This window comes from Oryza brachyantha, chromosome 2, assembly GCF_000231095.2.
Source record: "Oryza brachyantha chromosome 2, ObraRS2, whole genome shotgun sequence".
Taxonomy (NCBI): domain Eukaryota; kingdom Viridiplantae; phylum Streptophyta; class Magnoliopsida; order Poales; family Poaceae; genus Oryza; species Oryza brachyantha.
The window spans coordinates 6,400,895-6,426,255 of record NC_023164.2 but is presented as its reverse complement, the minus strand read 5'-3'; the positions used below and the strand labels follow the sequence as shown (position 1 = coordinate 6,426,255).

Genomic DNA, 25,361 nt, shown 5'->3' with positions numbered 1-25,361 from the left:
ACAATTTTTTTTTAATTTTTACATTTGAATCGCTATAAGTTTTGCTCATAAATTATTTTTTAATTATTAATAAGTGGTTTCGCTTATGTTTATTAAAAAGCAAAACAGTTATTACTCCCTATCTCACACCGAAGTCGCAAATAATACAAACTTGAAAAGGACACAGGAGACTGGAGGCCAGGAGGACCCTATCCTCTCTTCCTGCTCGCACGAGGGAGGAGACCCGCTGCCTTGACCGTTCCCAAAAGTTGACCGTTGTCCGTCACTGCCTCTACGACCGGTCAAACCACCCCAACTTGTCACTTCTACATACTCCATCCACCCAAACACCGCGAAACCCGCACCCCTCCCGTCTCACCTCCACGTGGGACCCACCCGCGCGGACCCCACATGTCATCGACGCAGTGCTCGTCCAAGCTCTCGCATGCTTCTTCACTTCACCTCCGCCGCTGCCCCCGCCGGCCTGTATATAATACCCCCAGCGACGAGAGATTTCGTCACCAGCAGCCAACCTTGAGCTACCCTCGAAAAAAAGGGCGAAAAGCTCGCGGCTTGATCGGGACAGGAAGCAGTAGTAAGCGAATTACTTGCTACTCGATCGGATTGGGTCCATGGAGAGGGGTTGCAATGGCGGCGGCGGCGTCAAGGTGACGTTCATCGAGACGCAGTTCGTGACCTCCGACGCCGCCGGGTTCAAGTCCCTCGTGCAGCGCCTCACCGGCAACGACGCCACGGCCGCGCATCCGCATCCGCCGCCGCAGCAGGCGCCGCTGCTCCGGAGGCCTCGGCTGTGCCGGGCCGACGGGTGGAGGGGTGGAGCCGGCGGCGGCGGCGCTGATGGGCCGCGAGGCGGGGAAGTATACCACGGCGGCGCGAGCGCGACGGTGGGGGCGGCGCGGCGGCGGACAGCCTTGCCGCCACCGGCGCCGTGGGTGGACGAGATGCTCTGCGAGACGCGCGGCCTCGCCGAGATGCCCTGCGTCGACGTCGCCGCGAGCCCGCGAACGTAGAGTTCTTGGTGGCTCGATGCTCTCTGTATATTGTTTCATTTTTTTGTTTTCTTTTTCGGAAATTTTTTTTGTGTCTCGCTGTGCTACGTTTTACTCCTAGTTGCTATCGTATTCGCCTTGGGGCAAACGTAATTTAATTTGGAGTTGAAGACGCACATACATATTCTTTTTAGTTTGAATTGGTACCGTATGTTGAGTTTCATCTCTCTCCTGAGATTGCATTGCTTTCATGAAATTCATGGCAGCCTTTGGGGGGGTGGATCGCTTTTTTCCTCTTTCGTGTCAACTTTGTATACATACATATACACATATATATATATATATACACACGAATTTATACATGTAAACTTTATACATATAAACTTTGTATATGCAAAGGAGGAGGATCGCTTTTTTCCTCTTTGGTGTGAACTTTGTATACATGTGTGTATATATATATATATGTAAACTTTATACACACAAACTTTGTATATGCAAACTTTATATATACACACATACATACATATAAAAATTATATAAAAATTAATAGATATAAACTTAAATATAGAAAAATCTTTATACATGCAAACTTTATATCCATAAAGTAAAAATTTATACATGCAAACTTTATAGCCATAAAGTAAAAAAAATTATAAATAAAAAATATAGATATAAACTTAATATAAAAAATCTTTATACATGTAAACTTTATACATATAAACTTTATATACATATACACATATATACAAACTTTTCAGTTAAAAATCTACATAGATACAAAATATTATATATACACAAAAAATATAGATATATACTTATTATAGAAAAACTTTATTTTATACGTGTAAACTTTATTTATAAAGTTTAAACCCCTATTTATAAAGTAAAAGAAAAAAAAGCAGGTGGGCCGTGGTTGGGCCGGCACGCGCGACGCGACCGCACGCGTATTAGCCTTTTCGGCCTTGGGCAGATGGCACCGTGTTTTTTATGTTTGGTTGAGTCCTGCTCTCCTGGATGCATGCACTTGTTTCGTTTCGGACTGTTAACCAAGAGGGGATGTGGTGCCACGTTGGACTGTCTGGGGGGGGGGGGGGGGGACTTGACGGTTTTGGACCAAGATAACTCATTTCAACGAGACCTATATATACTTACTTCTTCCACTTTTTCATTTGATGTCTTATTTTAAAATACATAATTATTAATTATTTGGTGTGATTTGATTTTGTATGGAAGTCACTTAAGCATTACTTATAATTTTGCATATTTACACTCAAAATTTGGATAAAACGAACAATGCTTCAGATAAGGAACCGTCAGGGAAGAGCATCCTATTTCCATAGGCTCGAACGAATTGCATTCCAGAAGTACTTGCAATCGTAACGCAGTGTCCAGCTCGTTTGAAATGCAGGGTTTTCAGAGACAAACAGAAAATTGTGACAACTGATAAAAGCACTGAATATTGCGGATACTCTGTAAGATTTTTCGTTTGGACAACAGATCGTGGTTACTGCCAGAGTGCCTAAGTAAGTCTAGAAGGTACTACTTTAAAAAAAAAAGTCTAGGACGTACTGTTTCACTGCTAACTAATTCGAAGTTGAGTTGCTTGACTAATTACATCTCGCATTTATCAATCCTGCTGTTGACGAGCTTGAAAGCTGGATTGACCCAGGCTCCGCAGCTGCACTGCATTCCTGCCCAGTGGAATTCTCCTAATCGGGTGTTGCATTTCCTGCACGCGATCTTCCCCGAAACATATCCTTCCACGACTGCAATGCAACACATTTTACACGAAAATATGTCAGGCATAGACACAATACCAACAAAAAGGAACATTGAAACATTCAAGGTAGGCAACTCACAGGGTTGCATCCACTTCAAGGGCTGCACAAAGAGGCAGGTGCATTCAGGTTCCTCCTCATCTGGATCATACTTTCTGCGCATCGCAAAACTCTTCTGACCACAACCAACTTTGTGGGTAACAACGTACCCTTCTGTAGCGACGAGCGTGCGGCATCTTTTACAGCGGTAAGTAGCACCTGGATCAGTGGTGGTTCCTGGGTCACCATAAGTTACCTCATTTGTGTCATGGTTTGTTTCTGCAGGATTTGGGTTAGCCCCTGGACTTGTTTCCAGCTCAGTTTGCATTGCTGGTTTAGTATCACTTTCCATGACTGTATCCTGGCTTATTTCCTCAGCCTTTTGATCATCCATGGATCCTGGCATCTCATCAACCTCAGGTTCTGACTTCTGCTGAATTCTTGATTCTAGCTCCTGAATTGTTTCCATCTCCTGATTGGAATCAGTTCACCCTGCATTATAAACAGTGAAGAGAAAAGTGGTTGCTGCAGTGCTTGGTAACGTGTAAACAAAATTAAGGGTAATTGTGTGCAAATTGTTATTCAGTTTTCAGCACTCTCAATCAATGACTTATAATTTGAAGAAAATGTTGTTTCCATAAGTTGCTCTGAATATTACTGCTAAATAAAAACAATTATGTTCTGTATTTGAATGGAAAGATCACAATGCAACCCACTTGTTAAGTTCTTATGGACACCAGAAGCGCACACGCAAGGAAGATGCAACAGCCAGAGTAAAATGGCCATGTAGAGGTACATGGCCCGGTAGAAGTATATGTCATATCTAGCTATATTTCTCAAATTGGCTTGTTAGCATGCTTAACTTATAAGATAAATCCAAAATATCTACAAGAAGAAATCAGAGAAAAGACAGAGCAACAGTCAAGAATAAAAGGCACTGATCAGATTAAAAAAAACATGAGGTTTCTGGAAATTGAAAAGCTGCTGCCATCTCCAGCGATTTCCCTGCAATTTTACTTTTCCACCCACCAAATAAATAATATTTGTAAAAATATCACTAGCTGGTTAATTCAAGAGTTAGATTTTTTACATCAAGGACCTTAGAAGTTTTTGTCCTATACCTAGCTTTCGGTTAGTTTCAACCCACCATATAATTAAACTAATTCATAAAAGTCCTTCAGCAATATAAGCCCTACAATATAAGCTAGATGATTTTGTGTTAACTATTTGAGCATACAAGTGAATAAATTAACGGTATAAAATTGAACGATATATTTAAAATAGTTTTCTAAAAAAATAACCGTCAGTTTGTTTATGAAAATCACATCATTTAGGAGCTCGAGAAGCATGTGCATTCATTCTTCTATTCCTTAGGAGATAGGACAGTGCTTTAATACAATATCTACGGCTAAAAATTAGTATCAATTCCGTAATTTTGGTGGGTTTCCTTGTTTACCTCCTGTTATCTAAACTATGTAGATGGAACTGTGATATAAAAATGAGTAGTAGGTTTTAAGGATCATCATTGAGAAATATTCCCTTCGTTCTATATTATATGAGACTTTCTGACGTTGTCTAGATTTATACTTGCACTAATAAATCTAGACACGTATACAAAACATATACATGGATTAATCTAGGCAAACTCAAAAAGTCATAATACGGAACAGATAAAGTATCAGTAAAGGACAATCTACCATCCTATACACCAACAAGATTTCGGTCAGATATAAACTCAATAGTAAGAACTACGAAGTACGGAATAGTATACAAACTCAATTATCGCCAAAAAGTAATTTAACCTGACGCTTAATGAAGAATAGCAAACCAAACAATATTAGCAGCAGCAGCAGCAGCAATAGATTGATTAATAGGAGTACTAATCGAACAATTCCTGGCCACCAGCAATTTTTCAACACACAAACAACCCGGCTGAGGCCTGATTATATAGAAAAAGCAAAAAAAAGCAAGGGTTCGTCCTACAGGGATCGCAATTTGAATCCCGGATAAAATCAATCGCCAAGAACACCGAGATCAGAAAGAAGAGAAATCCAGTATCCCAAGATGCCATACCCAGATGTAGATCCCGATCACGTTCTTCCTCCCCACCACTACGGGAGGTGCGAGCGCGGCGGCGGAGGCGGAGGCGGCGGTTCCGTCGAGTTCACCTGCAGAGCGCAACAAAAACAATAAAAAAAAGGAAACAAAAACTCCTATATGGACGCGGCCACGCAGGCCGTCCTCCTAACCGGGCCGAGCTGGACCGGCCCAAATGCTGGGCCCATGAAGCGCCCTACCTTACCCCTAGCCGATCCGATCCCCTCCGCGCCGCCGCCCATCTCTGGCCGCACCACCATTGCCGCCGCGTCCAAGCCCTAGCACGCGCGGGTGCGGCGATGGAGTTCCTCCTCCCCTCTCGCCCTTGGCCGCGAATGCAGGCGTCCGAGCCTTCCGGCCTCCCCGCATCTGCGCCTCCTAATGGCGCATCCGGTTGGAGGGAGAGGGGCGGTGGGTGGGGGGAGGGGGGGGGGGCAGTTCTGCCCTAGCCAGGAGCGTACGTACTCCCTGCTTCTCCTCGCCGTGGCAGGTATCGGTGTTCGTACGTGCGCTTGTCGCGTATGGGAGAAGTGCTTAGCATCGGGCGTTCCCTTTTCTTCAGTTAGGATGGCTTTTTTGTTTTTTTGGTTGATTTTGTTTGTTTTTAGTGTTGCTTTATGGAATTGCACATGTAAATTTGGGCGTGCTGCTTTGTTTTCGATTAATACCTGCAATAGTGTCGGTAATTAGTTGTGATTAAGCAATTTGTGCCATTCTGGTGGGAGCTCTATGCGCGAGTCTATCCAAGTTAAGGGATCAGCACACGCATCTTATGCTACACATTTGATGCTACTAGGCTTCATGAATTTTTTAAGTTGTAAGATCGCCTGGTATTTATTTCTAAGTAAGAAATAGACAAACATATGAAAATTTGTATGTGAATGATCTCATACAGCAAGGTTAAATTCTAGGATCAAATGAATGTAACAACTGCTCCTTACTACAATAAGTAATATGAGATAGCTCCCACTTACTAAAATCAATTGAGATTGAATTTAGCGTTTAGATTGAAGTGATTAATTGCTGTATAACAATATTTCAAGCGGCTAAACTAACATTGAAATTATAATGATTAGTTTGATCTAATGATTCTTTCGAACATCAAGCAATTAACAATCGATTGATGTGCCTGTCATTTTAAGCTAGAGTTCACGTTTCAATTTATGGAAAAGATATGTTGAATAAATATTTGTAAAACAATTTTGTGTTGTTTAATTATAAACCTATTTGTGGGAACTTGGGTGTGAGGTTTATCTGTTATACATGAGGCTATCCTGCTACGTGACTCGTAAGTGCTATTTCCTTCTTGAGTTATATCCTAATATGCAGGTGCTGTCAGCAAATATTATTTGTAGTTTACTTCAAATGGATAACATAGTTAGTCGTGCACATATACTTGAACATGCATGTTGAATTATAAAAAAATGCTTCTTGTTTCTTGTGCTTTGTCATGACTCACAACTAAACGTTAATAACAAAAAAAAATAACTCATGCAACATATTTTGGCCCTACAAACATTTGCCTGTGTCCATCCCATTTGAGGAGTATGGCAATATGAAAAAAAAGGTTCCACCGGGATTTGAACCCAGGTTGCCAGATTCAAAGTCTGGAGTGCTAACCACTACACTATGGAACAGATGTTATTTGTAGTCCCTTGCCGCTGACATTTCTAGGTCACATTCCATAGGCAGGAAAAATGCCCCTGTACCATTTTTATCTTTTTTTCTTGTGTGTTTGTTTCCATCTGTTTAGTTTCAGTGGATTGTGTTCCTTTTTCAGCATGCATCCAATTGGCATACGTGTAGAATATGGAATTGGCTAAAAAACCCTATTCATTTAAAGCATGCACGTTTTCTTCTGGTTGTAGGAGAGAGAAGACAATAAATAAGAATTCCCAGTTGTTACTGCACAAGTGAGAATCAACCTTGAATTTTTCCCCCCTGAATTTAAGGCCCTAATTTGCAGTTGGATTGTCAACCATATGATTCCTTTTGTAATGAATAAAGACTTTCAGATATAACCTTAAAAACTAATATATCAGATTTGTCTCAAGGCAATTTGTGGGATCACAATCTTTTGTTGTATGTGCTGTGTATGTTACTGAAATTACATGCCTATTTTCCTCATTTTTGTTTTTCTGCTCAGCAAACTCTGGATTGCTTGTTTATATATTCCATGGGATATTATATTGAATACGATATGTTAATGTGTGCCATATTTTCCGCTTTCATGGTATTAGAGTTTATTGGCTAGTTCCTCTTGTTCTCTCTCTCTATCCATTTTTCCTCCATTTGCAATCATGAATGTAGAGGGCTAAATTCATGCCAAACATTTTGCTACCATCTAGGATCAAAATACAACTATTATCTCATAGTTGAAAACAGTGTTGTTGATGCAGCTCTTTGGGACGTTTGCCAAGAGCCCAACAGTGATGAGTGACAACTCCTTAAGTCCTTATATTTACAATATTATATGCTTGAAGTCCAAGAGTGCTGTGTGTGTGATTTTTAATGCTGGTGATGGTAATGGCTGATGGCATTATGGAAGGTTTGTCACTAAAGGTTACAAGTTGGAGAAGTTGAGATAGTGAGAAGATCAATAGTCTCTGATACCATGAAAGCGGAGAGATATGCCACATGTTGACCCACTGTTTATACAAGAACATGGTATACAAAACCGTTATTTTCTTAAAGATTCAATAAAAATATATTGGCCCTGCAAGCAATTCACTATGCATATCCCATTTGAAGAGTATGGCATTACCAAAAAAAGGTCCCATCGGGATTCGAACCCAGGTTGCCAGATTCAAAGTCTGGAGTGCTAACCACTACACTATGGAACCGGATGTTGTATGTGGTCCCTTTCAGATAAGATTTTTGTCTTAAACACATAAACACAGTAAAAGACAGGAAAATATTGTCTTTATGCTTTTTATCTTTTTTTTTATGTGTTTGTTTGCATCTGTTTGGTTTGAATGGAATTATGTTCCTTTTTCAGCATGCATCCAGTTTGCATCCATGTAGAATATGACATTGGCTAAAAAAACACCCATTCATTTAAAACATGTATGCTTTCTTCTGGTTGTAGGAGAGAGAAGGTGATAAGTGAGAATTCCCAGTTGTTACTGCACAAGTGGAATTGCCAGTTCATAGAAAACCATCCAGGTAATACTTCCAAAAATATTTCAGATAAATATGATTAGATTACTGAGATGTGTAGTGGTTGTCGATGGACGAATGACCTGGATTAACCTTTATATAGTGTGAAATCGTATAGTTATTTTTATTTCACCCATAGATGCTTTGCTCTTTTATGTAAATTGAGATCTTGATAGTTTTATTTCAAGTTTAAGAGTACCTAGGTGGCCTGTTCTGCCATAAGTATCTCATTTTCTGCTGAGCAGAAGTGGACAATTGCTGAGTAGCATTGAACAATGGACCTGAGCCAGTGCTTCTGAAACTTGGGTTAATTTCATCTGGATTCATGTGGCAAAAAATATGATACTAATGAAATCATAATTTCCCTCAAAAGTGGCATCACCAAATGTAACTTTCTTAGTGTATGAATAATGTTGAGTAAATTCTTTAATGGCTTTCTCTATTTCTTTATAAAAAGAAATATGACCAAGAGTGGTTTGAGTGGCTAGTTGCTCTTGTTCTGTCTATCCTTTTTTCTTCCATCTGCAATAATGAGTGTAGAGGCCTAAATTCATGCAAAAAAATGTTATTAGCATCAAAATACACTTCTCATCTCATAGATGGAAAACAGTTTTGTTGATGTGGCTCTCTAGGGAATTTGCGAAAAGCCAAAGAATGACAAGTTACAACTTATATTTTCAGTGATTAGATTCTTGTAGACCAAGAGTTCAAGTTCGTGATTTTTGATGCCGGTGATGGTAATGGTGTGATGAAAGGTTTGTCACCAAAGGTTGCAGGCTGGAGAACTTGAGACAGTGAAATGATTAAAATGCTCTAATGTGATGAAAGTGGATAGATATGCCACATATCGATGCACTGTATTGAACAATAACATGGTGAAAGAGAGTTGGCTCTGCAAGCAATTGATTATGCGTGTTCCGTTTGAGTATGGTAATACTAAAAAAAGGTCCCACCGGGATTCGAACCCAGGTTACCAGATTCAAAGTCTGGAGTGCTAACCACTACACTATGGAACCAGATGTTGTGTGTGGTCCCTTGCTGATGGCATTTGTCTTATATTCCATCAGCAAAAGGCAAGAAATTATTTCTATATTCTTTTTTCCTTTTTCTTATGTTCGTTTCTGTCAGTTTTCAGTGAAATTGTTTCCCTTTTTGTGCATGCATCCAATTAGCATACATGTGGAATATAACATTTGTTGAAAAGTTCCATTCATTGAAAATCTTTTTGGTGCAACTCTTTGGTACTGTATGTGGTTATTAAATGTAATTTTCAGCAGTGTATGCTCTCTTAAGAGATAATATCAACTTTTGAGAGAGTTTGCTTTCACTGATGTATGTTTGTGAACAGAGTGATTATATCAAATTTAATGCTATGTATTAAATTTTGGGTTTAATCTTAGGTTGAAATATTTTTCAGCCTAATGTGGTGAACACATGCCCACAAAATACGGTGGGTATGCAACGTAAGGGTTGTACCTGACAACATTTACTACTAGTTCTAATTTTACATCACAATATACTATTATCGCAGAAATACTTGATATCTCATCTCAAAGAATGCTCTGTGACACATTTTGCGTTTTGTTCTGGTTGTAGGCAATATGAGGACAGGGAGGCATACATCATGTCTGCAGGGACATGAGAATTCCCAGTTTACTGCACAATTTCACCCAAACAAAAGCTTGTTCAAGCTTCTTAGGTAACTACTTGACCATCTTATCAATGCAAATTTTAAAATTGAGTGAAAAGTATTATGTGGTTTATTACAATTCTATCGTAGAAAAAAAAAAGACATGTTTCCCGTAACTCTTGCCATTATTTTATTATCTTTCAGTGCTCTGATATGTAACACTTCACCTTCTGATTTATTGATCCATGTTCAGTGATTTAATACTTGGAACTCCATCCTGAAATTCTGTTTTTCTTTTCAGGGAGAACTTCTCCTTTTCATCAAGGAGTTCAAGGCCGCCTCTGGCCCTTAAACGGTAAAAGTGAAAAAACAGAAGGATCAAAACTCACCAATACTGTTTACCTGTATTTTGAGATGCAAAAAGAGCAACAAACGAAAGTAGTGACAGGTTACTCTGTTGACCACACGGCCTATCAATTTCGAGTAACCATGAAGAGCAGAATCGAGGATGATGATTTAGCAGCCTGCTGCAGATCATGGTGTTATGATAGGCAACTACTGATTCTGATTCTATGACTCCAAGGGGCCTTGGTGTGGAACTGGCCACAGGAGATGGCATTTAGGAAGCTTCTAAAATTTGCTCCAAATTGATAAGAATATGCTGAGTGAGCCCATGTAAAAGTCTGTCATCTTTTAGTTGGAAACATTCCAGTGAAAAATAGCCTGTTGAACCCTGCTAGCGCGTGACCATGATATAGTTGCCAGGCTGCATTTTTCTGGTCATAGTTCCTGTGGAGACTGCGTAATGAATTGCCAATTTGTTGACACAGATTGAATTGTTCATCTGAACCCCCTGACCTTGCTAGTTGCTATTATTTTTCTCTAATCTTGCTATTATATTATTTAGAAAATTCACGTATACATTTTGCTTATGTTCAGATTCATTAGCATTTAAGTGATGGAGTATAATATTTCTGATGCAGTCTTAACTCATGAGCACTTTTATAAAATCGAGAGAGGGTATGCGGCACCGTAAAATCGAGAGGGTATGCGGCACCGTAATGACCGTGAGACGACGGCAAGGCGTTGGCTAGTGCTGAATAATTTCGGTTGTGTTGGCTTTCTGGGGTGATTTTGCAAATGAAAACTGTGATTAAAACTTTTATATATATATTCTTAGCTATCTAAAAGTTAATGTTGATAAATAAACTTTGATAAAAAATCCTCAAGATCATCTTTAAATTTAAGGTTGAAAATTTAAATTAACTCGTAACTTCATAATGATGGCAAAACTAGGCCTAGTACAACTATAACTAGAGGCCTAGTTCTATAATCCCTTTAATATTATATAAAATTATCATATCAAACTTAAAAATAGATAATACTAAGCTTAGCCCTACTCTCTGAACTTCTGTTCCGCCCCTGTTCGGACACGAGTAGCGCGCGGGTTAAGCCGTTTCTAATTCCGATTAGGTTTGCCGGAAAATGCCTAAGAAAAACAAAAGGTTAGCCGGAGATGGCGGCGACGAGGCGCTCGCCGCTAGATGCGGCTACGATATGCCGCAAAGACTTGTGTCTATCCCCGAAGTGTCTTTCCAGATTAGTTCATACATTAAGTCTCCATGTTTCTAAAATAAATATTTTAAAAAGTTATTTATAGTTAAAGTTTTTAAAATTTAGCCTTAGCCTTGCCCTAAATAAATTATCCAAAACAATAAATTATCCAAAATGATAAGTACTATAGAACGAGTAGCAGTAATCCAATAATTCTGACCAGGAAAAAACAAGACAGAAAGAATGTGCAGACTCTGAGGCTCGAAGCACCAACAAGCTTTTCTGGACACACGAGCTTGTGCACTATAGGCAAGGACCAAAAACATCGGTCCGGTGAGCTTCTGCTTTCACCACTGCACCTTTAATCATGCCATCGAACCACAACAGCAGAGTAATTATAGCAAGGAAATAACACATCGGAAGAAAATGAATCAATTTGTGCAAAAAAAAGGATTGGTTCTTCCTTATGCAGTCACCACTGAATAGAATTTCAATAGATTGACAAGACCTGCTGATATCTTCTCATTTCAGCATACAAGGGCAATGCAACCAGGCAACTGTCCAGGTCCTGCACCAGCAACGTTCAGCAGGCCAATTTCACTGCAATGTTGCGAACTGGAACATCACAGCAACTAATACATCACAGCAATGTTCACTAAGCATATATCAGCACGTAGGAAATTTTCAGAAGCCTCCTTGCATGCCATTTCAGGTGGCCAGTTCCACTTCCAAACGCCGCCACCTCCCTTCATAGTAGTGCCCTAACAACAAGCTCAAAACTCCGTGGAGGCTGCTGCATCAGTGAAGCGTCATATTCGCTCCTCCAGGTCACACAAAGATAACACGAGAACTGCCAGCCAAATGTCCGACAGAGACACAGAGTGACCTTTCAATACTAAATTACTAATGTTACTGCTCTTTGCTTCTCAAAATGCAAGGTAGACAACTGGACACCAGTAGTTGTGATTTTTTTTTAATCCTTCTGTTGTATTCTTTGTTTGAAAGCCAGAGGAAAAGAACCCCTTGGGATGTGAGGAGCTTCTGGTAAATTGAAAAGGAAAAACTAAACAAGAACAAGTATCTGCACACGAAGTGTAAATATCAGAACACTAAATGGTCAAAAGTTAATTCAACAATGAAAGGAGTTTAAGAATTTTTCTTGCCATCAAAAGAATGTTTGTGTTCACCTGCTAGCTATGGAACAATCGAACAGGGAACTACATGAGATGTAAATAATGTCTCTCTTCATTTGTATACACATTCATCATATATAGTAAATGGGAGTCACTTGATCATAAATTAATATAAACTTGAGCATTGTATCACACTTATCTTTTTTTTAGCTAAAGAAAGGCTCAATTTAAATAGCGATACCAAGACAGGCCCAGAAAAGAGCTCAGTGGCCTTTAATGGTTCTCATTTAAAATCTTAAAGTTATAACTGTGGTATAACAATCGACGAAAAACTGGGAAGCAATTCAAAAGGCCAGAATATGGATTACTCTATATTAGGCTTATTGATAAGAATTACTAATTAGCAACTACTTTCATTATTTATTGTCCATTGACTATAATTACTGGCAAATGATGGACCTTGTATTGGTCTGAACATTGAGAAAAGTTACCTTGTGCCACAATATGTATGCCTATCATTCTTTTACAAGAATGGAGGCCATTACACTCATGATTGTGGATGCAGAAAAAGGGTAGAGGGAAAATGCCATTAGCCAGTAAGCTTTAATACCACAAAAGAAGAAAGAAAAACATAACACATTGTACAAATAGAAGTAGTTGAATTTGAACAGACAACAAAAAATGAGGAAATTTAGGCATGTTGATTGAGCATTTATTATATGTGACGGCATACACACCAAAAGATTGTGAGCCCACACAGTGCCTGCATCAACTTCATGGGTGTCTACAAAATTTGAGTGAAAACAATACATGAGCCTTTTCATGACTACCATAACTTGCAAGAATAGTCAAATGGATTGATATGTGCAATATGACTTTGAGATAGCTACCTTACTTTTGATTATCATGCCTGTGAGTTAGCTTGACTTAATGGTTGACATCCACATTATATTTTTCACTAAATCTAAACAGTTGCATGGAGAAACTGGTCAGATAAGCAGTTACCTAAGTGTTGCTCATGCTTTTATCGGGGTGTGTCTGAGCAATAAACAACTCAGAATTCTCGTGTGTTTGCAGAAGCAGCAAGGACTGACCATGTGGCCTTATCTTGCCCACAACCAGAAGAAAGCATGCAATCTGTCACAGAGTGCTCCTTTATACGTCAACATATCAAGTAAATTTTAATGAGATAGCATAGCACCATGTCAAACAGAACAAGTAACCAATGTTCACTTGTCAGAATACAACCTTGAGTGTGTATACAGTATTCAGTTGTATACAAAATATTCATCCATATCTAAAGTAGCTGCTATACAAGGGAAATGCCCACATGCGGGCTTGTGTTACCTCATTAGGCTGCACCATGTTCACACTTATATCAACTTAAGATCAAATCTAAATTTTAATTTCATACCATTAGATTTGAATGCCCATACATCAGTGCAATCAATCTACTCTCAAAATTTAATTTTGAAAATCCCATTATATGATTATTGCATAACCAAGAGGTAGACATTCTGTCTTGGAGCACGGAAAAAATAGCATGCATTAACAGTTATACAAAGTACCAAAATGCTTCACCAGAATGCCACTTAAACCAATCTAATGGAGCCTTTAGTTAACTGCAATTAATGCACGCTATTTAAATTGAGCCTCAATCTAATGCACGCTGAAAAATTCTGGTTTAAACAGCGTGCATTGTATCACCAGAATGTCTAATTATGCATGCTGAAAAAGGAACACAATGCCACTTAAACCAATCTAATGGAAACAAACAAAAAAAGGATAGAAAGATAAAGACACTTTCCCTGCCTTCTACTGCATTTACAAAATATAAGACAAATGTCATCAGCATGGGACAACATACATTGTCCGGTTCCATAGTGTAGTGGTTAGCACTCCAGACTTTGAATCTGGCAACCTGGGTTCAAATCCCGGTGGGACCTTTTTTTATTGCCATATTCATCAAATGGGATCTGCATGGTTAATTGCTTTCAGGGCCAATACATTATTCATATGTTGTTATTAGACTAAATGGTTTACTTGTGACTCATGAGTCATGAGAGTGCAGAAGCAACAAGATCCCATAGACAGTAACATATCTTTCCTAATGAGTTTGCTCACAAAGTTCTTGGTTAATCGATGCATCAACATGTGGTATATCTCTCAACTTTTATGGTACAAGAGCCTATTGATGTTCTCACGATCTCAACTTCTCCAACCTTCCATCACACCATTATTGTCACCATCATCAAAACCCACATACATATCACTGTCTTCAAGCATCAAATCATTGCAAATAAATGAGTTGTTACTAACAATAACTCTTGGGTCCTCAGCAAATGAACTCAAGAACCACATCAACAAGACTGTTTTCCAGCTAACAGATGATAGTTCTGTTTTCATGCTGGATGCTAATGACTTTTCTAGCATGAATGTAGGCCTCTATACTCATGGTTGCAGATTGAGAAAAAAGGATAGAGGGACAGTATGGTTGGCAAGTTAACTGCAATTAGAAGCTTAACATTCAGGAGAAAAAAACACAAGATGTAAAAACAGGTACCTCCTTATTTGGGAGGTAGTATTGTTTTGTGTAGATTGGCATCCACTACACATATCAGTAATCTAGCCATATTTGTTTGAAAAGGTTATGAGCATAAGAGTATACCTCCGTGGTGGGTGTCTATAATTGTGAATGAAAACAGTGCATCAGCCTTTTCATGAAAGCCATAATTTGCATTAAACAGCAAGCTGTGTTCTTTTGAAGATTATTGATGAAAGATTATATGATTTTGTGTTGGCTATTAATGATATAAATGACAGAATTAACTACTACAAAGTTGACAATCTACTTTAGGAAAATGTGATATGATGAACTTTTCTATAGAAACTTTTTGCAAAAATGCACCATTTAGCAGTTCAGGAAGCATGCACACAAAAGCCGAGGAAAAATATGCCCAAGAAAGTCAAATAATATGTAAATGACTACTTCGATTGACAGCCACCCTTTTCATGATTATCATGCAAGTGTGAGGTGCCTTAATATGATGGGTAATATTAGGCATGGGTAATAACAAACTAGACATTTTTCCTTTAATACTAAAATTTTGGATGAAGCATGGTAAAGGCCTCAAAGGACATACTACCTCCGTCCCAAAATAAGATCATTTTTAATCTATCCTCTTTGTCCCATGGGTTGAATCACGTATTATTTGCAGGAATTATTGTATCAAACTGTTCAATGTCATTAGTTATTACCAATACCACCAAGACCTAACTTCATTGACGAAGTCATAACTTGTGCTAGGCACAACTATTTACATTGCTTGCATGACAATGAGCAGAACCATAAATATTCCAACGAACTTGTCAGCAAATGTAACAAATGTGTAATTGGCAAAGCCTACTATGCCTCATGAGCAAATTCTCAACGCACATTATAGTTTATATTCCATCAAAAACAATCATTAGGATGTGGTATATCACAATTCTCGCATGGTATCAGAGCCTATTGGTCTCCCCCCCTTCTGCAACTTTGTCAATCAATGTTTAGTTACAAACCCCCACATCCTAGCACTCTTGATCATCGGGCATCCAAATATTATACTCCCACGTCGTGGTTGCTCATTACTCTTGGCAAATACCCTTCCTAACCAATAGATCCTACCTACGTGTTGATGCTAGATACTAGACGCTAGATTTGCTATTGACATGAATGGAGGCTTTTATAGTCGTGCTTGTGGATGGAGACAATGTGATCAAGGGAGCAAGAGCAACTTTTCAATAAGCTCAAATAACATGTGAGACTAGAGATATGGCACACACTAATGCATGGTACTTCCACTGTTCTAAAATATAATCATTTCTAGGATTTAAATCTGGTACCAAAATATAAGCATTTCTAGCACTATTCACAATGCTACTTGTCCCATCAATCACTTTCAATTCAAAATTCTTCCAATTTTATCCACACCTATCCTCTTATCAGGGCATCTTAGTCTTTTCTTCTTATTTTTAATACCTGCAAAACAACCTAGAAATGCTTATATTTTAGAACATAGATAATATTGGAGAATTTTTTTTCCGTGGAATGTGTAAGTACCAGCTCTGAGAATTTAAAGCACACACAGAAAAGAAAAAGAGAGGAAATATAGGGAAGTACATTGGGCATTTCCTATAGATGATAATACACCCAACATAAATATTATGGGCTCACACAATGCAATGAAACATACCCACAGTATTTGTAGCATGTGTTCACCTTATAAGGTTGTACTTGACATATATTAAAATAACTTTGTTCACACATGCCAACATCGGTGCAATTCAACTTCACTCAAGATTTAACTTCAAAGATTCTGTTAAGTTTCTAGTACAGAGATCAGAGGACAGCATTATGTGTCTGAGAGCATGAAATGTTAACCATCACATGCACCTAAAATTTATACAAAATAACCAAAAAGATACATCATATAATATTTAAATGAATGGAATTTTTTAACAAATGTCATATTCTACATCACTACATGTATGCTAATTGGATGCATGCTAAAAAAGGAACATAGTTTCACTGAAACCAAACAGAACAAACACATAAAAAATAAATAAAGGATAAAGACAAGTTTCCTTACCATTTACTGAGTTTGTGGAATGTAAGACAAAAATGTGCACATGATGGGAGCACATACAACATCCGGTTACAGAGAATATCCAGGAGACCCCATAAACTAGGTCAGTTCATCCGTTTTACTTCCTGTCTTGCTCCATTAGACATTCATTGTAAGACTATGACACAGGATACAGAAAATATGCAAAACAGCCATTGCAAGAATACATGAACATATGACAAAAAGTGAAACAAGGTAAAGGTGAATTTACAAAAAGTTATTCCACATATATTTTCTGTAAATAAGAACTCGACTTAATGAGCATTTACATATTGATATACACTGTATTAACGACGTTCAGATAAAAATACATACATACATCACCATGGGCTGAATCACTTAATATTTTCAAGAATTGCTGTATCAAATTGATCACTGTTATTAGCAATATCATCGAGACCTAACTTCATTAATGAAAAATCATATTTGTGCTAGGCGCAACTATTTGGATTGGTTGCATAGCAATGAGCACAACCATAAATATTAGAGCAAATCTGTTCACAAATGTAACAAATCCACTATTGGCAAAGCCTACCATGCTTCATGAGCAATTTCTCAACACACATGTTCCAGTTTATATTCCATCAAAACAATCATCAGGATGAGGCATATCACCAATCTAACATGGTATCAGAGCTTATTGGTCTTCTCGCCACTGCAACTTCACCATCGAATATTAAACCTTCCAACACAACACTACTGTTGCAAGCATCAAAACCCACATACGTAGGACTCTCAATCATCAAGCATCAAAATATTCTACACACATATGTACTGGCTACTCTACTCTTGGAAAATGCCCTTTCTAAACCATAGGTGCTATATAGGTGCGAATGCTAGACACTAGATTTTTCATTGATGTGAATGAAGGCTTTATACTCGTGGTTGTGGAAGGTAACAATGGGATATAGGGAACAGGAGAAAATAATCGATAAGCTCAGATACCATGTCAGACTAAAAGATATGGCGCACACTAAATGCATAGTATTTGACAAGAATATTTCATGGAATGTATAAGTACCAGCTCTGAGAATTTTATGGGCACATAAAACAAAAAAAATGAGGAAATATAGGGAAGTACCTTGGGCATATTTTATATATGACAACAAACCCAACAAAATATTATGGCTCATACAATGTCATGAAAGTGTGAAACATACCCACAGTATTTTCTTGGCATGTGCTCACCTCACAAGGCAGCTCCATGTTCACAATTATTTCAACAAAGATTACATGCAAAATTAAATTTCGTGCATTATATTTGACTATTGTGTTGTGGTTGACATATGTTATAATCACTATGTTCACATGCATACGTCAGCACAATCAAACTTCATTCAAGATTTAATTTTGAAGCTTCCATTAAATGATTGTTAGAGAAATCAGAGGTCAGAGTTATGTCTTGGAGAGCATTCACTGTCAAAAATAATTTGAATTAAAAATTATACAGAAGAAGAAAAAAGATATACAGGATATACCATAACATTTAAATTAATAGAACTTTGAGCAAATGTCATATTCTGCATGTATGCTAATTGGATGCATGCTCAAAAGGTAACACAGTTTCACAGAAAACAAACAGATGGAAACAAACAGATAATAAAGGATAAAGACAATGTCTTTCCATTTAACTGAGTTTATGAATATAAGACAGAAATGTACACTGGAAGGGAGCACATACAACATCTGGTTCCATAGTGTAGAGGTTAGCACTCCAGACTTTGAATCTGGCAACCTGGGTTCAAATCCCGGTGGGACCTCCTTTTTTTTGTTGGTGTTGCCCTTCTACTCAAATAAGATTAGGAAAGTCAGCTACTTGGAGAGTCAATACAGGACTTGTGGTTGTTTTGAATTAAACGTGCATGTTTCCAGTATATGTGGATGGCTAGTTGATCTCTAATGCATTATGCATCTACACTATAAATAAGCAGTTGCTTGAAACACATTCATATTAGCATAAACTCAAGAAAATAGCACTTAGAGATGATGATAACAAGAGGTAGCCCCATGATTAACACCTGCCATGAATACTCACACCTGGTGTCCCCACAAATCGGTTTATATAACAAAATAATATAACCAATGTCTTACAAGTAGTTATTTCACAAATATTTATCCCTATATTAAAACATGAGCTGTTCAGTGAACCATTGTCATTCAATATTTAGTTAAGTTGCATTAAAATTTACAATAATTGTTAGAATAATAAATTTAAATTTAAAGTTACAATTAATGGCTTCAATCTAAACCTAGTTTCATGAGAGCCTAAGCTTGTTTTATTTTAGTAAGTAGGAATTCTCCCTAGAATATTAGAATGGTAAGGCAAACCTGATGTGCAACTACATGTCTACATTCAATCAAACCTTGATATATTCAGATACTAACTTATTCATGTTTCATCAATAATTTTCAATTCTTACTTCTTAGAAATAACCATTAGACAAAGTTCTAAAGGCACCTTTCAGCTCCACAAGGGCAGAACCCAAATATACTTATCCATAGAGCTCACATGGTCAATGCTAAACCAAAAAAGCCAAAGAAGTCAGCAACATCAACTGCATGTTACGTTTTAAATAAAATATTATGGCTTATACAATGCCATGAAAGTGTGAAACATACCCACAGTATTTTGTTGCCATGTGTTCACCTTGTAAGGCAGCTCCATGTTCACAATTATTTCAACTAAGATTATATGCAAAGTTAAATTTCGTGCATTATATTTGACTATTGCATTGTGGTTGACATATGTTATAATCACTATGTTCACATGCATACGTCAGCACAATCAAACTTCACTCAAGATTTAATTTTGAAGCTTCCATTAAATGATTGTTAGAGAAATCAGAGATCATAGTTATGTCTTGGGAGAGCATTCACTGTCAAAAATAATGTGAATCTAAAAATTATACATAAGAAGAAAAAAGATATAAAGGATATACCATAACATTTAAATTAATAGACCTTTTAGCAAATATCATATTCTGCATGTATGCTAGTTGGATGCATGATAAAAAAGTAACACAGTTTCACTGAAACCAAACAGATGGAAACAAACAGACAATAAAGGATATAAAGATACTTTGTCTTTCCATTAACTGAGTTTATGAATATAAGACAGAAATGTACACTGGAAGGGAGCACATACAACATCTGGTTCCATAGTGTAGAGGTTAGCACTCCAGACTTTGAATCTGGCAACCTGGGTTCGAATCCCGGTGGGACCTCCTTTTTTTTTGTTGGTATTGCCCTTCTACTCAAATAACTGAATAAGATTAGGAAAGTTGGTTACTTGGAGAGTGAATACAGGACTTGTGATTGTTTTGAATTAAACGTGCATGTTTCCAGTATATGTGAATGGCTAGTTGATCTCTAATGCATTTGCTTGAAACACGTTCATATTAGCATAAACTCAAGAAAATAGAACTTACAGATAATGATAACAAGGGGTAGCCCCATGATTAACACCTACCATGAATACTCACACCTGGTGTCCCCACAAATAGGTTTATATAACAAAACAATATAACCAATGTCTTACAAGTAGTTTTTCACAAATATTTATCCCTATATTTAAACATGAACTGTTCAGTGAACCATTGTCATTCAATATTTAGTTAAATTGCTTCAAAGTTTACAATAACTGTTAGAATAAAATTTAAAGTTACAATTAATGGCTTCAATCTAAACCTAGTTTCATAAGAGCCCAAGCTTGTTTTATTTTAGTAAGTAGGAATTCTCCTTAGAATATTAGAATAGTAAGGTAAACCTGATGTGCAACTACAATTCAATCAAACCTTGATATTCAGATACTAATTACTAATTTATTCATGTTTCTTCAATAATTTCCGATTCTTACTTCTTAGAAATAACGATCAGACAAAGTTCTAAGGCGCCTTTCAGCTCCACAAGGGCAGAACCCAGTTATACTTATGTACAGAGCTCACATGGTCAATGCTAAACCAAAAAAGCCAAAGAAGTCAGCAAAACTAGCTGTATGTTACGTTTCATACCAGGAGAAAACCAAAAGCTAGGTCAGTTCGTTCCCTTTACTGTCGCACAGATCCAGAAAAATTATTCCACCACCGGATATTCATTGTAAGACTGTCACACAGATCTAGAAAATAAGCAAATCATCCATTAAAAGAATACATGAACATAAGAGAAAAATTAAACGCAACTAAATGAATATTGTGCTACGTAAATTGATTCCTTAAAAAGAAGAAAACAACCACTGGAATGAACTGGTTATTGTTTCACAATTTAACAAATTTAGCAAACATATTTGGCAGTTTGCGCAGCTTATTCGACCACCTCTGTTTAACTAAAACAAATCTGCAGTGTTAAGGGTTAACAGAAAGCAGCAGATGCTTCGAAAAATCCACACGTAATCGGCTATCATAGAACTACCAAAAGATGCGCTCCTAACAGATGTACTCTATAGTCTCACACATAGAGGGATACCTCCATCGGCGACGAGGTGTACGCACCTTGGGCAGACGCCCCCTCGATCAGAGGCGCCGCCCCACGTGGAACGAGGCGCGAAGGCTGCGCCAGCGACGCCATTGTGGCCACTGGTGAGAGATGGAGACAAATCCGTGGCGTCGCGTCGCGAGGGTTAGGGTTTGAGGCCGCGGCAGCAATGGCGGCCAAACGGAGCGGCGGCGGAGGCGAGGAGGAGATAGATCGGTGGGGATAGTGGGCTTCATGGGCCTCAGCACGTGGGCCGGGCTGGCTCAGCCCAGCGTCGTGGGCGCGTCGGCACCGATTCGCCGGGCAATGGCGGCGGCGGTCCACGCGTGCGGCTCTCCGCGACGCGACCTCTCGCCGGCGAACCCCCACCTCCTCGCCCCTATCCACCCCGCCCCACGTGTCAGCTCGCGCGGACACGTGTCGTCCCGGCGTGGACACGAACCGCTCAAGCACAATATTTTTAAGCGTCCCGCCGCGACGCTGTCGGATCACGTAGCAGCAGCGTCGTCGACGTAGCTTAACTGCTCGATACAATGGCGTCGCAGCAGCAGCAGCAGCAGCCGAGGAAGGGGGTGGGGAAGCAGGAGGAAGGGCGGGGCTGCGGAGAGCGGCGGGCGGCGGGGCTGGAGGAGATCGGCAAGTACCGCGCCCAGGCGCAGCAGAACTCGGCGGACGCCATCCGCGCCGCCGAGGAGCGCTACGCCAAGGCTAACCAGGATCGCGCCGGCGCGGTCACCGTTGTGTCGTGCGTCGAGGGCAAGAAGAAGCAGCCGCCTCCGCCGCACGGGAAGAAGCACGAGGAGGAGGAGGGCCACGGCGGCGGCCGTGGGACCGGCCAGGAGGAGGTGACCGGCAAGCACCGCGACGAGGGGCGGCAGCAGAGCGAGTCAAAGAACAGCAGCGCTGCCCGGGAGAAGAGTGCCGGCGCTGCGCACGGCGCCAAGGGAGCGGCTGCCCACGCGCCGGCGGGCTCGTATCAAGAAGCGAAGGCGTCGGCGACGAGGCATCAGGGGGGCGAAGGCGACCACGGACAAGCGGCGAGTCATGAGGAGACCGGCAGGCAACGTGGAGGAGATCATGACGAGATGCCCGGCGAGGGCAAGCAGGCCGGCGCGGCCGCGGCGGACTACGCCAAACATGCCGCGGCGAAGGCGAAGGACGTCACGCTCAGCACCGGCGGGACGGCGGCGGAGTACGCCAAGACGGCCGCGGGGAAGACCAAGGACGTCACGCTGAGCTCCGGCCAGACGGCCGGCGAGTACGCGAAGCAGGCGGCGGTGAAGGGCAAGGACGTCACGGTCAGCACCGGCGCGACCGCCGCGGACTACGCCAAACAGGCCGCGGCGAAGGCGAAGGACGTCGCGCACAGCACCGGCGAGACGGCGGCGGAGTGCGCCAAGACGGCCGCGGGGAAGACCAAGGACGTCACGCTGAGCTCCGGCCAGACGGCCGGCGAGTACGCGAAGCAGGCGGCGGTGAAGGGCAAGGACGTCACGGTCAGCACCGGCGGGACGGCAGCCGAGTACACCAAGACAGCCACCGAGAAGGCGAAGGACGTCGCGCTGAGCACCGGCGAGACGGCGGCGGAGTACGCCAAGACGGCCGCGGAGAAGGCCAAGGACACCGCGGTGGCCGCCGGCAAGACTACGGCCGGGTACACGCAGCAGGCGGCCGTGAAGGCCAAGGACGTGACGCTCTCCACCGGCGCGACCGTGGCGCAGAAGGCGAAGGAGGTGACCGCCGACACGGCGCACAAGGTGGCGGAGTACGCGAGGGAGAAGGCGGAGCAAGGGAAAGCCGCGGCCACCGTGGCTGAGGAGAAGGCCAAGGAGGCGACCGCACGCGCCGCCGACAGCGCGGAGGAGCCGGGCTCCAACACGGCAGAGAAGACGAAGCGGTCCGGCGCGGAGACGGCGGACAAGGCGAAGCGCTCAGGCGAAGAGACGGCGGACAAGGCCCGCGACATGGCAGCACAAACCAAGGACACGGCCAAGGACACCACCGGAGGCATGGCGCACAAGGTCGGGGCCATGGCGGCGCAGACCAAGGACACCGTGAAAGACGCAGCGGGAGCCATGGCGCAGAAGACGAAGGACACGATCGGCCAGGCAGGGCACAAAGCAGGGGAAGCAAAGAACAGAGCATCAGACGCCGCCGGCGGCCGCGGCGGCGTGACGGCGAAGGCGAAGGTACGGGCGCGTGCATGGCACGACCACAAGCTCCTCCACACACACCGCCTGCCTGCCCAGCTGTATACGTAGCTGACAGCTCAGTTGTAAATGCAGGAGACGGCCGCCGGCGCCGGCGCCGGCGAAGGCGGCGGCACGACGATGGTGGGCGACGTCCTGGAGGCGGTGGGCGCGACGGTGTACGGGATAGCCCAGCACACGAAGGGGATCGTCGCCGGCGAGGAGGAGCTCGTCCCCGTCGCCAAGGAAGACAAGGGCAAGCTCGAGTGAGCGCGCCTCAGTATGACAAGCACACTGGACCTGCCACGTACTTTATTTAGTGACGAGTTTATAACTTGGTTTCGAATAATGTTCTTGTATGTATCACGAGTCCATGGTAGTGTATATTACAATATGTAGCTATTTGAAATGAGTATGAAACTTAGCTTCAGTTTTCAAGCCACCATCTTTTAAAATCGTACTTCCTCCGTATTTCTATTTATCAATAGATGATGACGTTTTTTTTCTAAATATATGTTTAATTATCCATCTTAATTAAAAAAATTGAGCGAGTACTACTTAAATTTAAGTAGTAAATCAATCCCAATAAAATAACAGGGTGGCTAGAGGATGAAATCACGATATAAGTTATCGTGATCTTAATCATATGAATCAAATACCTATTACTCCCTTCTATTTTTTTCCTATTTTTTTAGACGTTGGTTAGTTTAAAATTAAACTAACCAACATGTAACATTTACATACGGAGGGAGCTTTACCGTAAGCTATATTATTACAGTCTAAAATAGACTAGGGATAGTAATGCGCGTAATTACCATCTAGAAAGACATTCTTGAAGGAACTTATTGAAATAAACTAATTTGGACACTACATTTTTATAATACATATTACAATAATTCTAAGCTGAACAAACAGTTCTAAACTGAAATAAACAAACATGAGTCGAAATAAAGAGGGGCTCAGTATGTCGCTCAGTGTTTGTTAATTAATATATTATTTTGATTAGCTCGATTTTTCTCATCCGTGATGGCAGCATATACAAAGTGTGAATCATAGGTTGCAACGACAAGTTCATTCATACACGACAAATAAGGATTGTAAATTAAATTTACATCCTAAATATGATGAATATGGCGTTTCAAAATACCATAATTTGGAAGCAACGTACGTGCTCCTAACACGATCACTGCATGAATTACAGTACCTAACTAAATGAAGGCAGAATATCTGCTGGTATAAGCATCTGAAAAGGATATATCAGCAGTAAACCTGTCAGTTCTTCGGAAATTCGGGTATAATTGATGTGTGATAAAATCAATATATGACGACGAGATTACTAGGTGAGAGAGGTGAAAACGTTACGTTTCGAGCTTTTCTCCCTACAGGTACATTTCACTTAGGTAGGTACCAAATTTGGACAGTTTGTACCACTCAATCTGATGGTGGGAAATTAGGTACAAAATTATCCATGTTGCTGTACCGAAACACATAGAAGGGTGGAAGGGTATTTTTGATTTTTCGCTAGGTGAGGGACCTGGGTTTTCAATCCCTCTATCTGATGCGTAGCGACGGTTCCCCTCTGATCTGAACCGTGGAAGCGAGCCGGTGGCCATGGTCAGAAAATTGTAAAAATGACACTGCCAATCGTGTGTTTCG

At 40.7% G+C, this 25,361-nt stretch overlaps 3 protein-coding genes, 1 long non-coding RNA gene and 6 other non-coding genes across 10 annotated transcripts; 5 read left to right on the top strand and 5 right to left on the bottom strand.

Annotated features, from left to right (window-relative positions):
• Window positions 1-517: 517 nt before the first annotated feature.
• On the top strand, window positions 518-1,270 carry LOC107303506. Its single transcript, XM_040521430.1, has one exon. The coding sequence runs from the start codon at window positions 612-614 to the stop codon at window positions 1,008-1,010; it is 399 nt and encodes a 132-aa protein (XP_040377364.1). The 5' UTR covers window positions 518-611; the 3' UTR covers window positions 1,011-1,270.
• A 1,079-nt stretch (window positions 1,271-2,349) lies between these two features.
• Window positions 2,350-5,002, bottom strand: LOC102711770 (probable inactive dual specificity protein phosphatase-like At4g18593). The gene is made up of 3 exons (XM_006647059.3): window positions 4,880-5,002; window positions 2,849-3,298; window positions 2,350-2,755 (listed from the first exon to the last, which is right to left on the bottom strand). The coding sequence occupies exons 2-3, from the start codon at window positions 3,273-3,275 to the stop codon at window positions 2,601-2,603; spliced, it is 582 nt and encodes a 193-aa protein (XP_006647122.1). The 5' UTR covers window positions 3,276-3,298; window positions 4,880-5,002; the 3' UTR covers window positions 2,350-2,600.
• A 1,466-nt stretch (window positions 5,003-6,468) lies between these two features.
• On the bottom strand, window positions 6,469-6,540 carry TRNAQ-UUG. The gene has a single exon. It is a non-coding gene; the product is annotated as a tRNA-Gln (tRNA).
• A 1,134-nt stretch (window positions 6,541-7,674) lies between these two features.
• TRNAQ-UUG lies at window positions 7,675-7,746 on the bottom strand. Its single transcript has one exon. It is a non-coding gene; the product is annotated as a tRNA-Gln (tRNA).
• Window positions 7,747-9,006: 1,260 nt separating this feature from the next.
• Window positions 9,007-9,078, bottom strand: TRNAQ-UUG. Its single transcript has one exon. It is a non-coding gene; the product is annotated as a tRNA-Gln (tRNA).
• A 5,175-nt stretch (window positions 9,079-14,253) lies between these two features.
• On the top strand, window positions 14,254-14,325 carry TRNAQ-UUG. Its single transcript has one exon. It is a non-coding gene; the product is annotated as a tRNA-Gln (tRNA).
• A 4,209-nt stretch (window positions 14,326-18,534) lies between these two features.
• Window positions 18,535-21,851, bottom strand: LOC102711221. Its single transcript, XR_423149.3, has 4 exons — window positions 21,508-21,851; window positions 21,057-21,160; window positions 20,192-20,308; window positions 18,535-18,831 (listed from the first exon to the last, which is right to left on the bottom strand). It is a non-coding gene; the product is annotated as an uncharacterized LOC102711221 (long non-coding RNA).
• Window positions 18,735-18,806, top strand: TRNAQ-UUG. The gene has a single exon. It is a non-coding gene; the product is annotated as a tRNA-Gln (tRNA).
• TRNAQ-UUG lies at window positions 20,199-20,270 on the top strand. Its single transcript has one exon. It is a non-coding gene; the product is annotated as a tRNA-Gln (tRNA).
• A 198-nt stretch (window positions 21,852-22,049) lies between the features above and the next one.
• LOC121053468 (seed biotin-containing protein SBP65-like) lies at window positions 22,050-23,975 on the top strand. Its single transcript, XM_040520406.1, has 2 exons — window positions 22,050-23,705; window positions 23,802-23,975. The coding sequence occupies exons 1-2, from the start codon at window positions 22,050-22,052 to the stop codon at window positions 23,973-23,975; spliced, it is 1,830 nt and encodes a 609-aa protein (XP_040376340.1).
• The last annotated feature ends 1,386 nt before the right edge of the window (window positions 23,976-25,361 follow it).

What these genes read in the sequence shown, in the direction of transcription:
- LOC107303506 (XM_040521430.1), top strand. Translation starts at nt 612, where the DNA reads ATGGAGAGGGGTTGCAATGGCGGCGGCGGCGTCAAGGTGACGTTCATC.
- LOC102711770 (XM_006647059.3), bottom strand. Translation starts at nt 3,275, where the DNA reads ATGGAAACAATTCAGGAGCTAGAATCAAGAATTCAGCAGAAGTCAGAA. An exon ending in CTTGAAGTGGATGCAACCCT is followed by an intron (nt 2,756 to 2,848) that starts GTGAGTTGCCTA and finishes GTTGCATTGCAG; the next exon opens with TCGTGGAAGGATATGTTTCG.
- LOC121053468 (XM_040520406.1), top strand. Translation starts at nt 22,050, where the DNA reads ATGGCGTCGCAGCAGCAGCAGCAGCAGCCGAGGAAGGGGGTGGGGAAG. An exon ending in GCGTGACGGCGAAGGCGAAG is followed by an intron (nt 23,706 to 23,801) that starts GTACGGGCGCGT and finishes TTGTAAATGCAG; the next exon opens with GAGACGGCCGCCGGCGCCGG.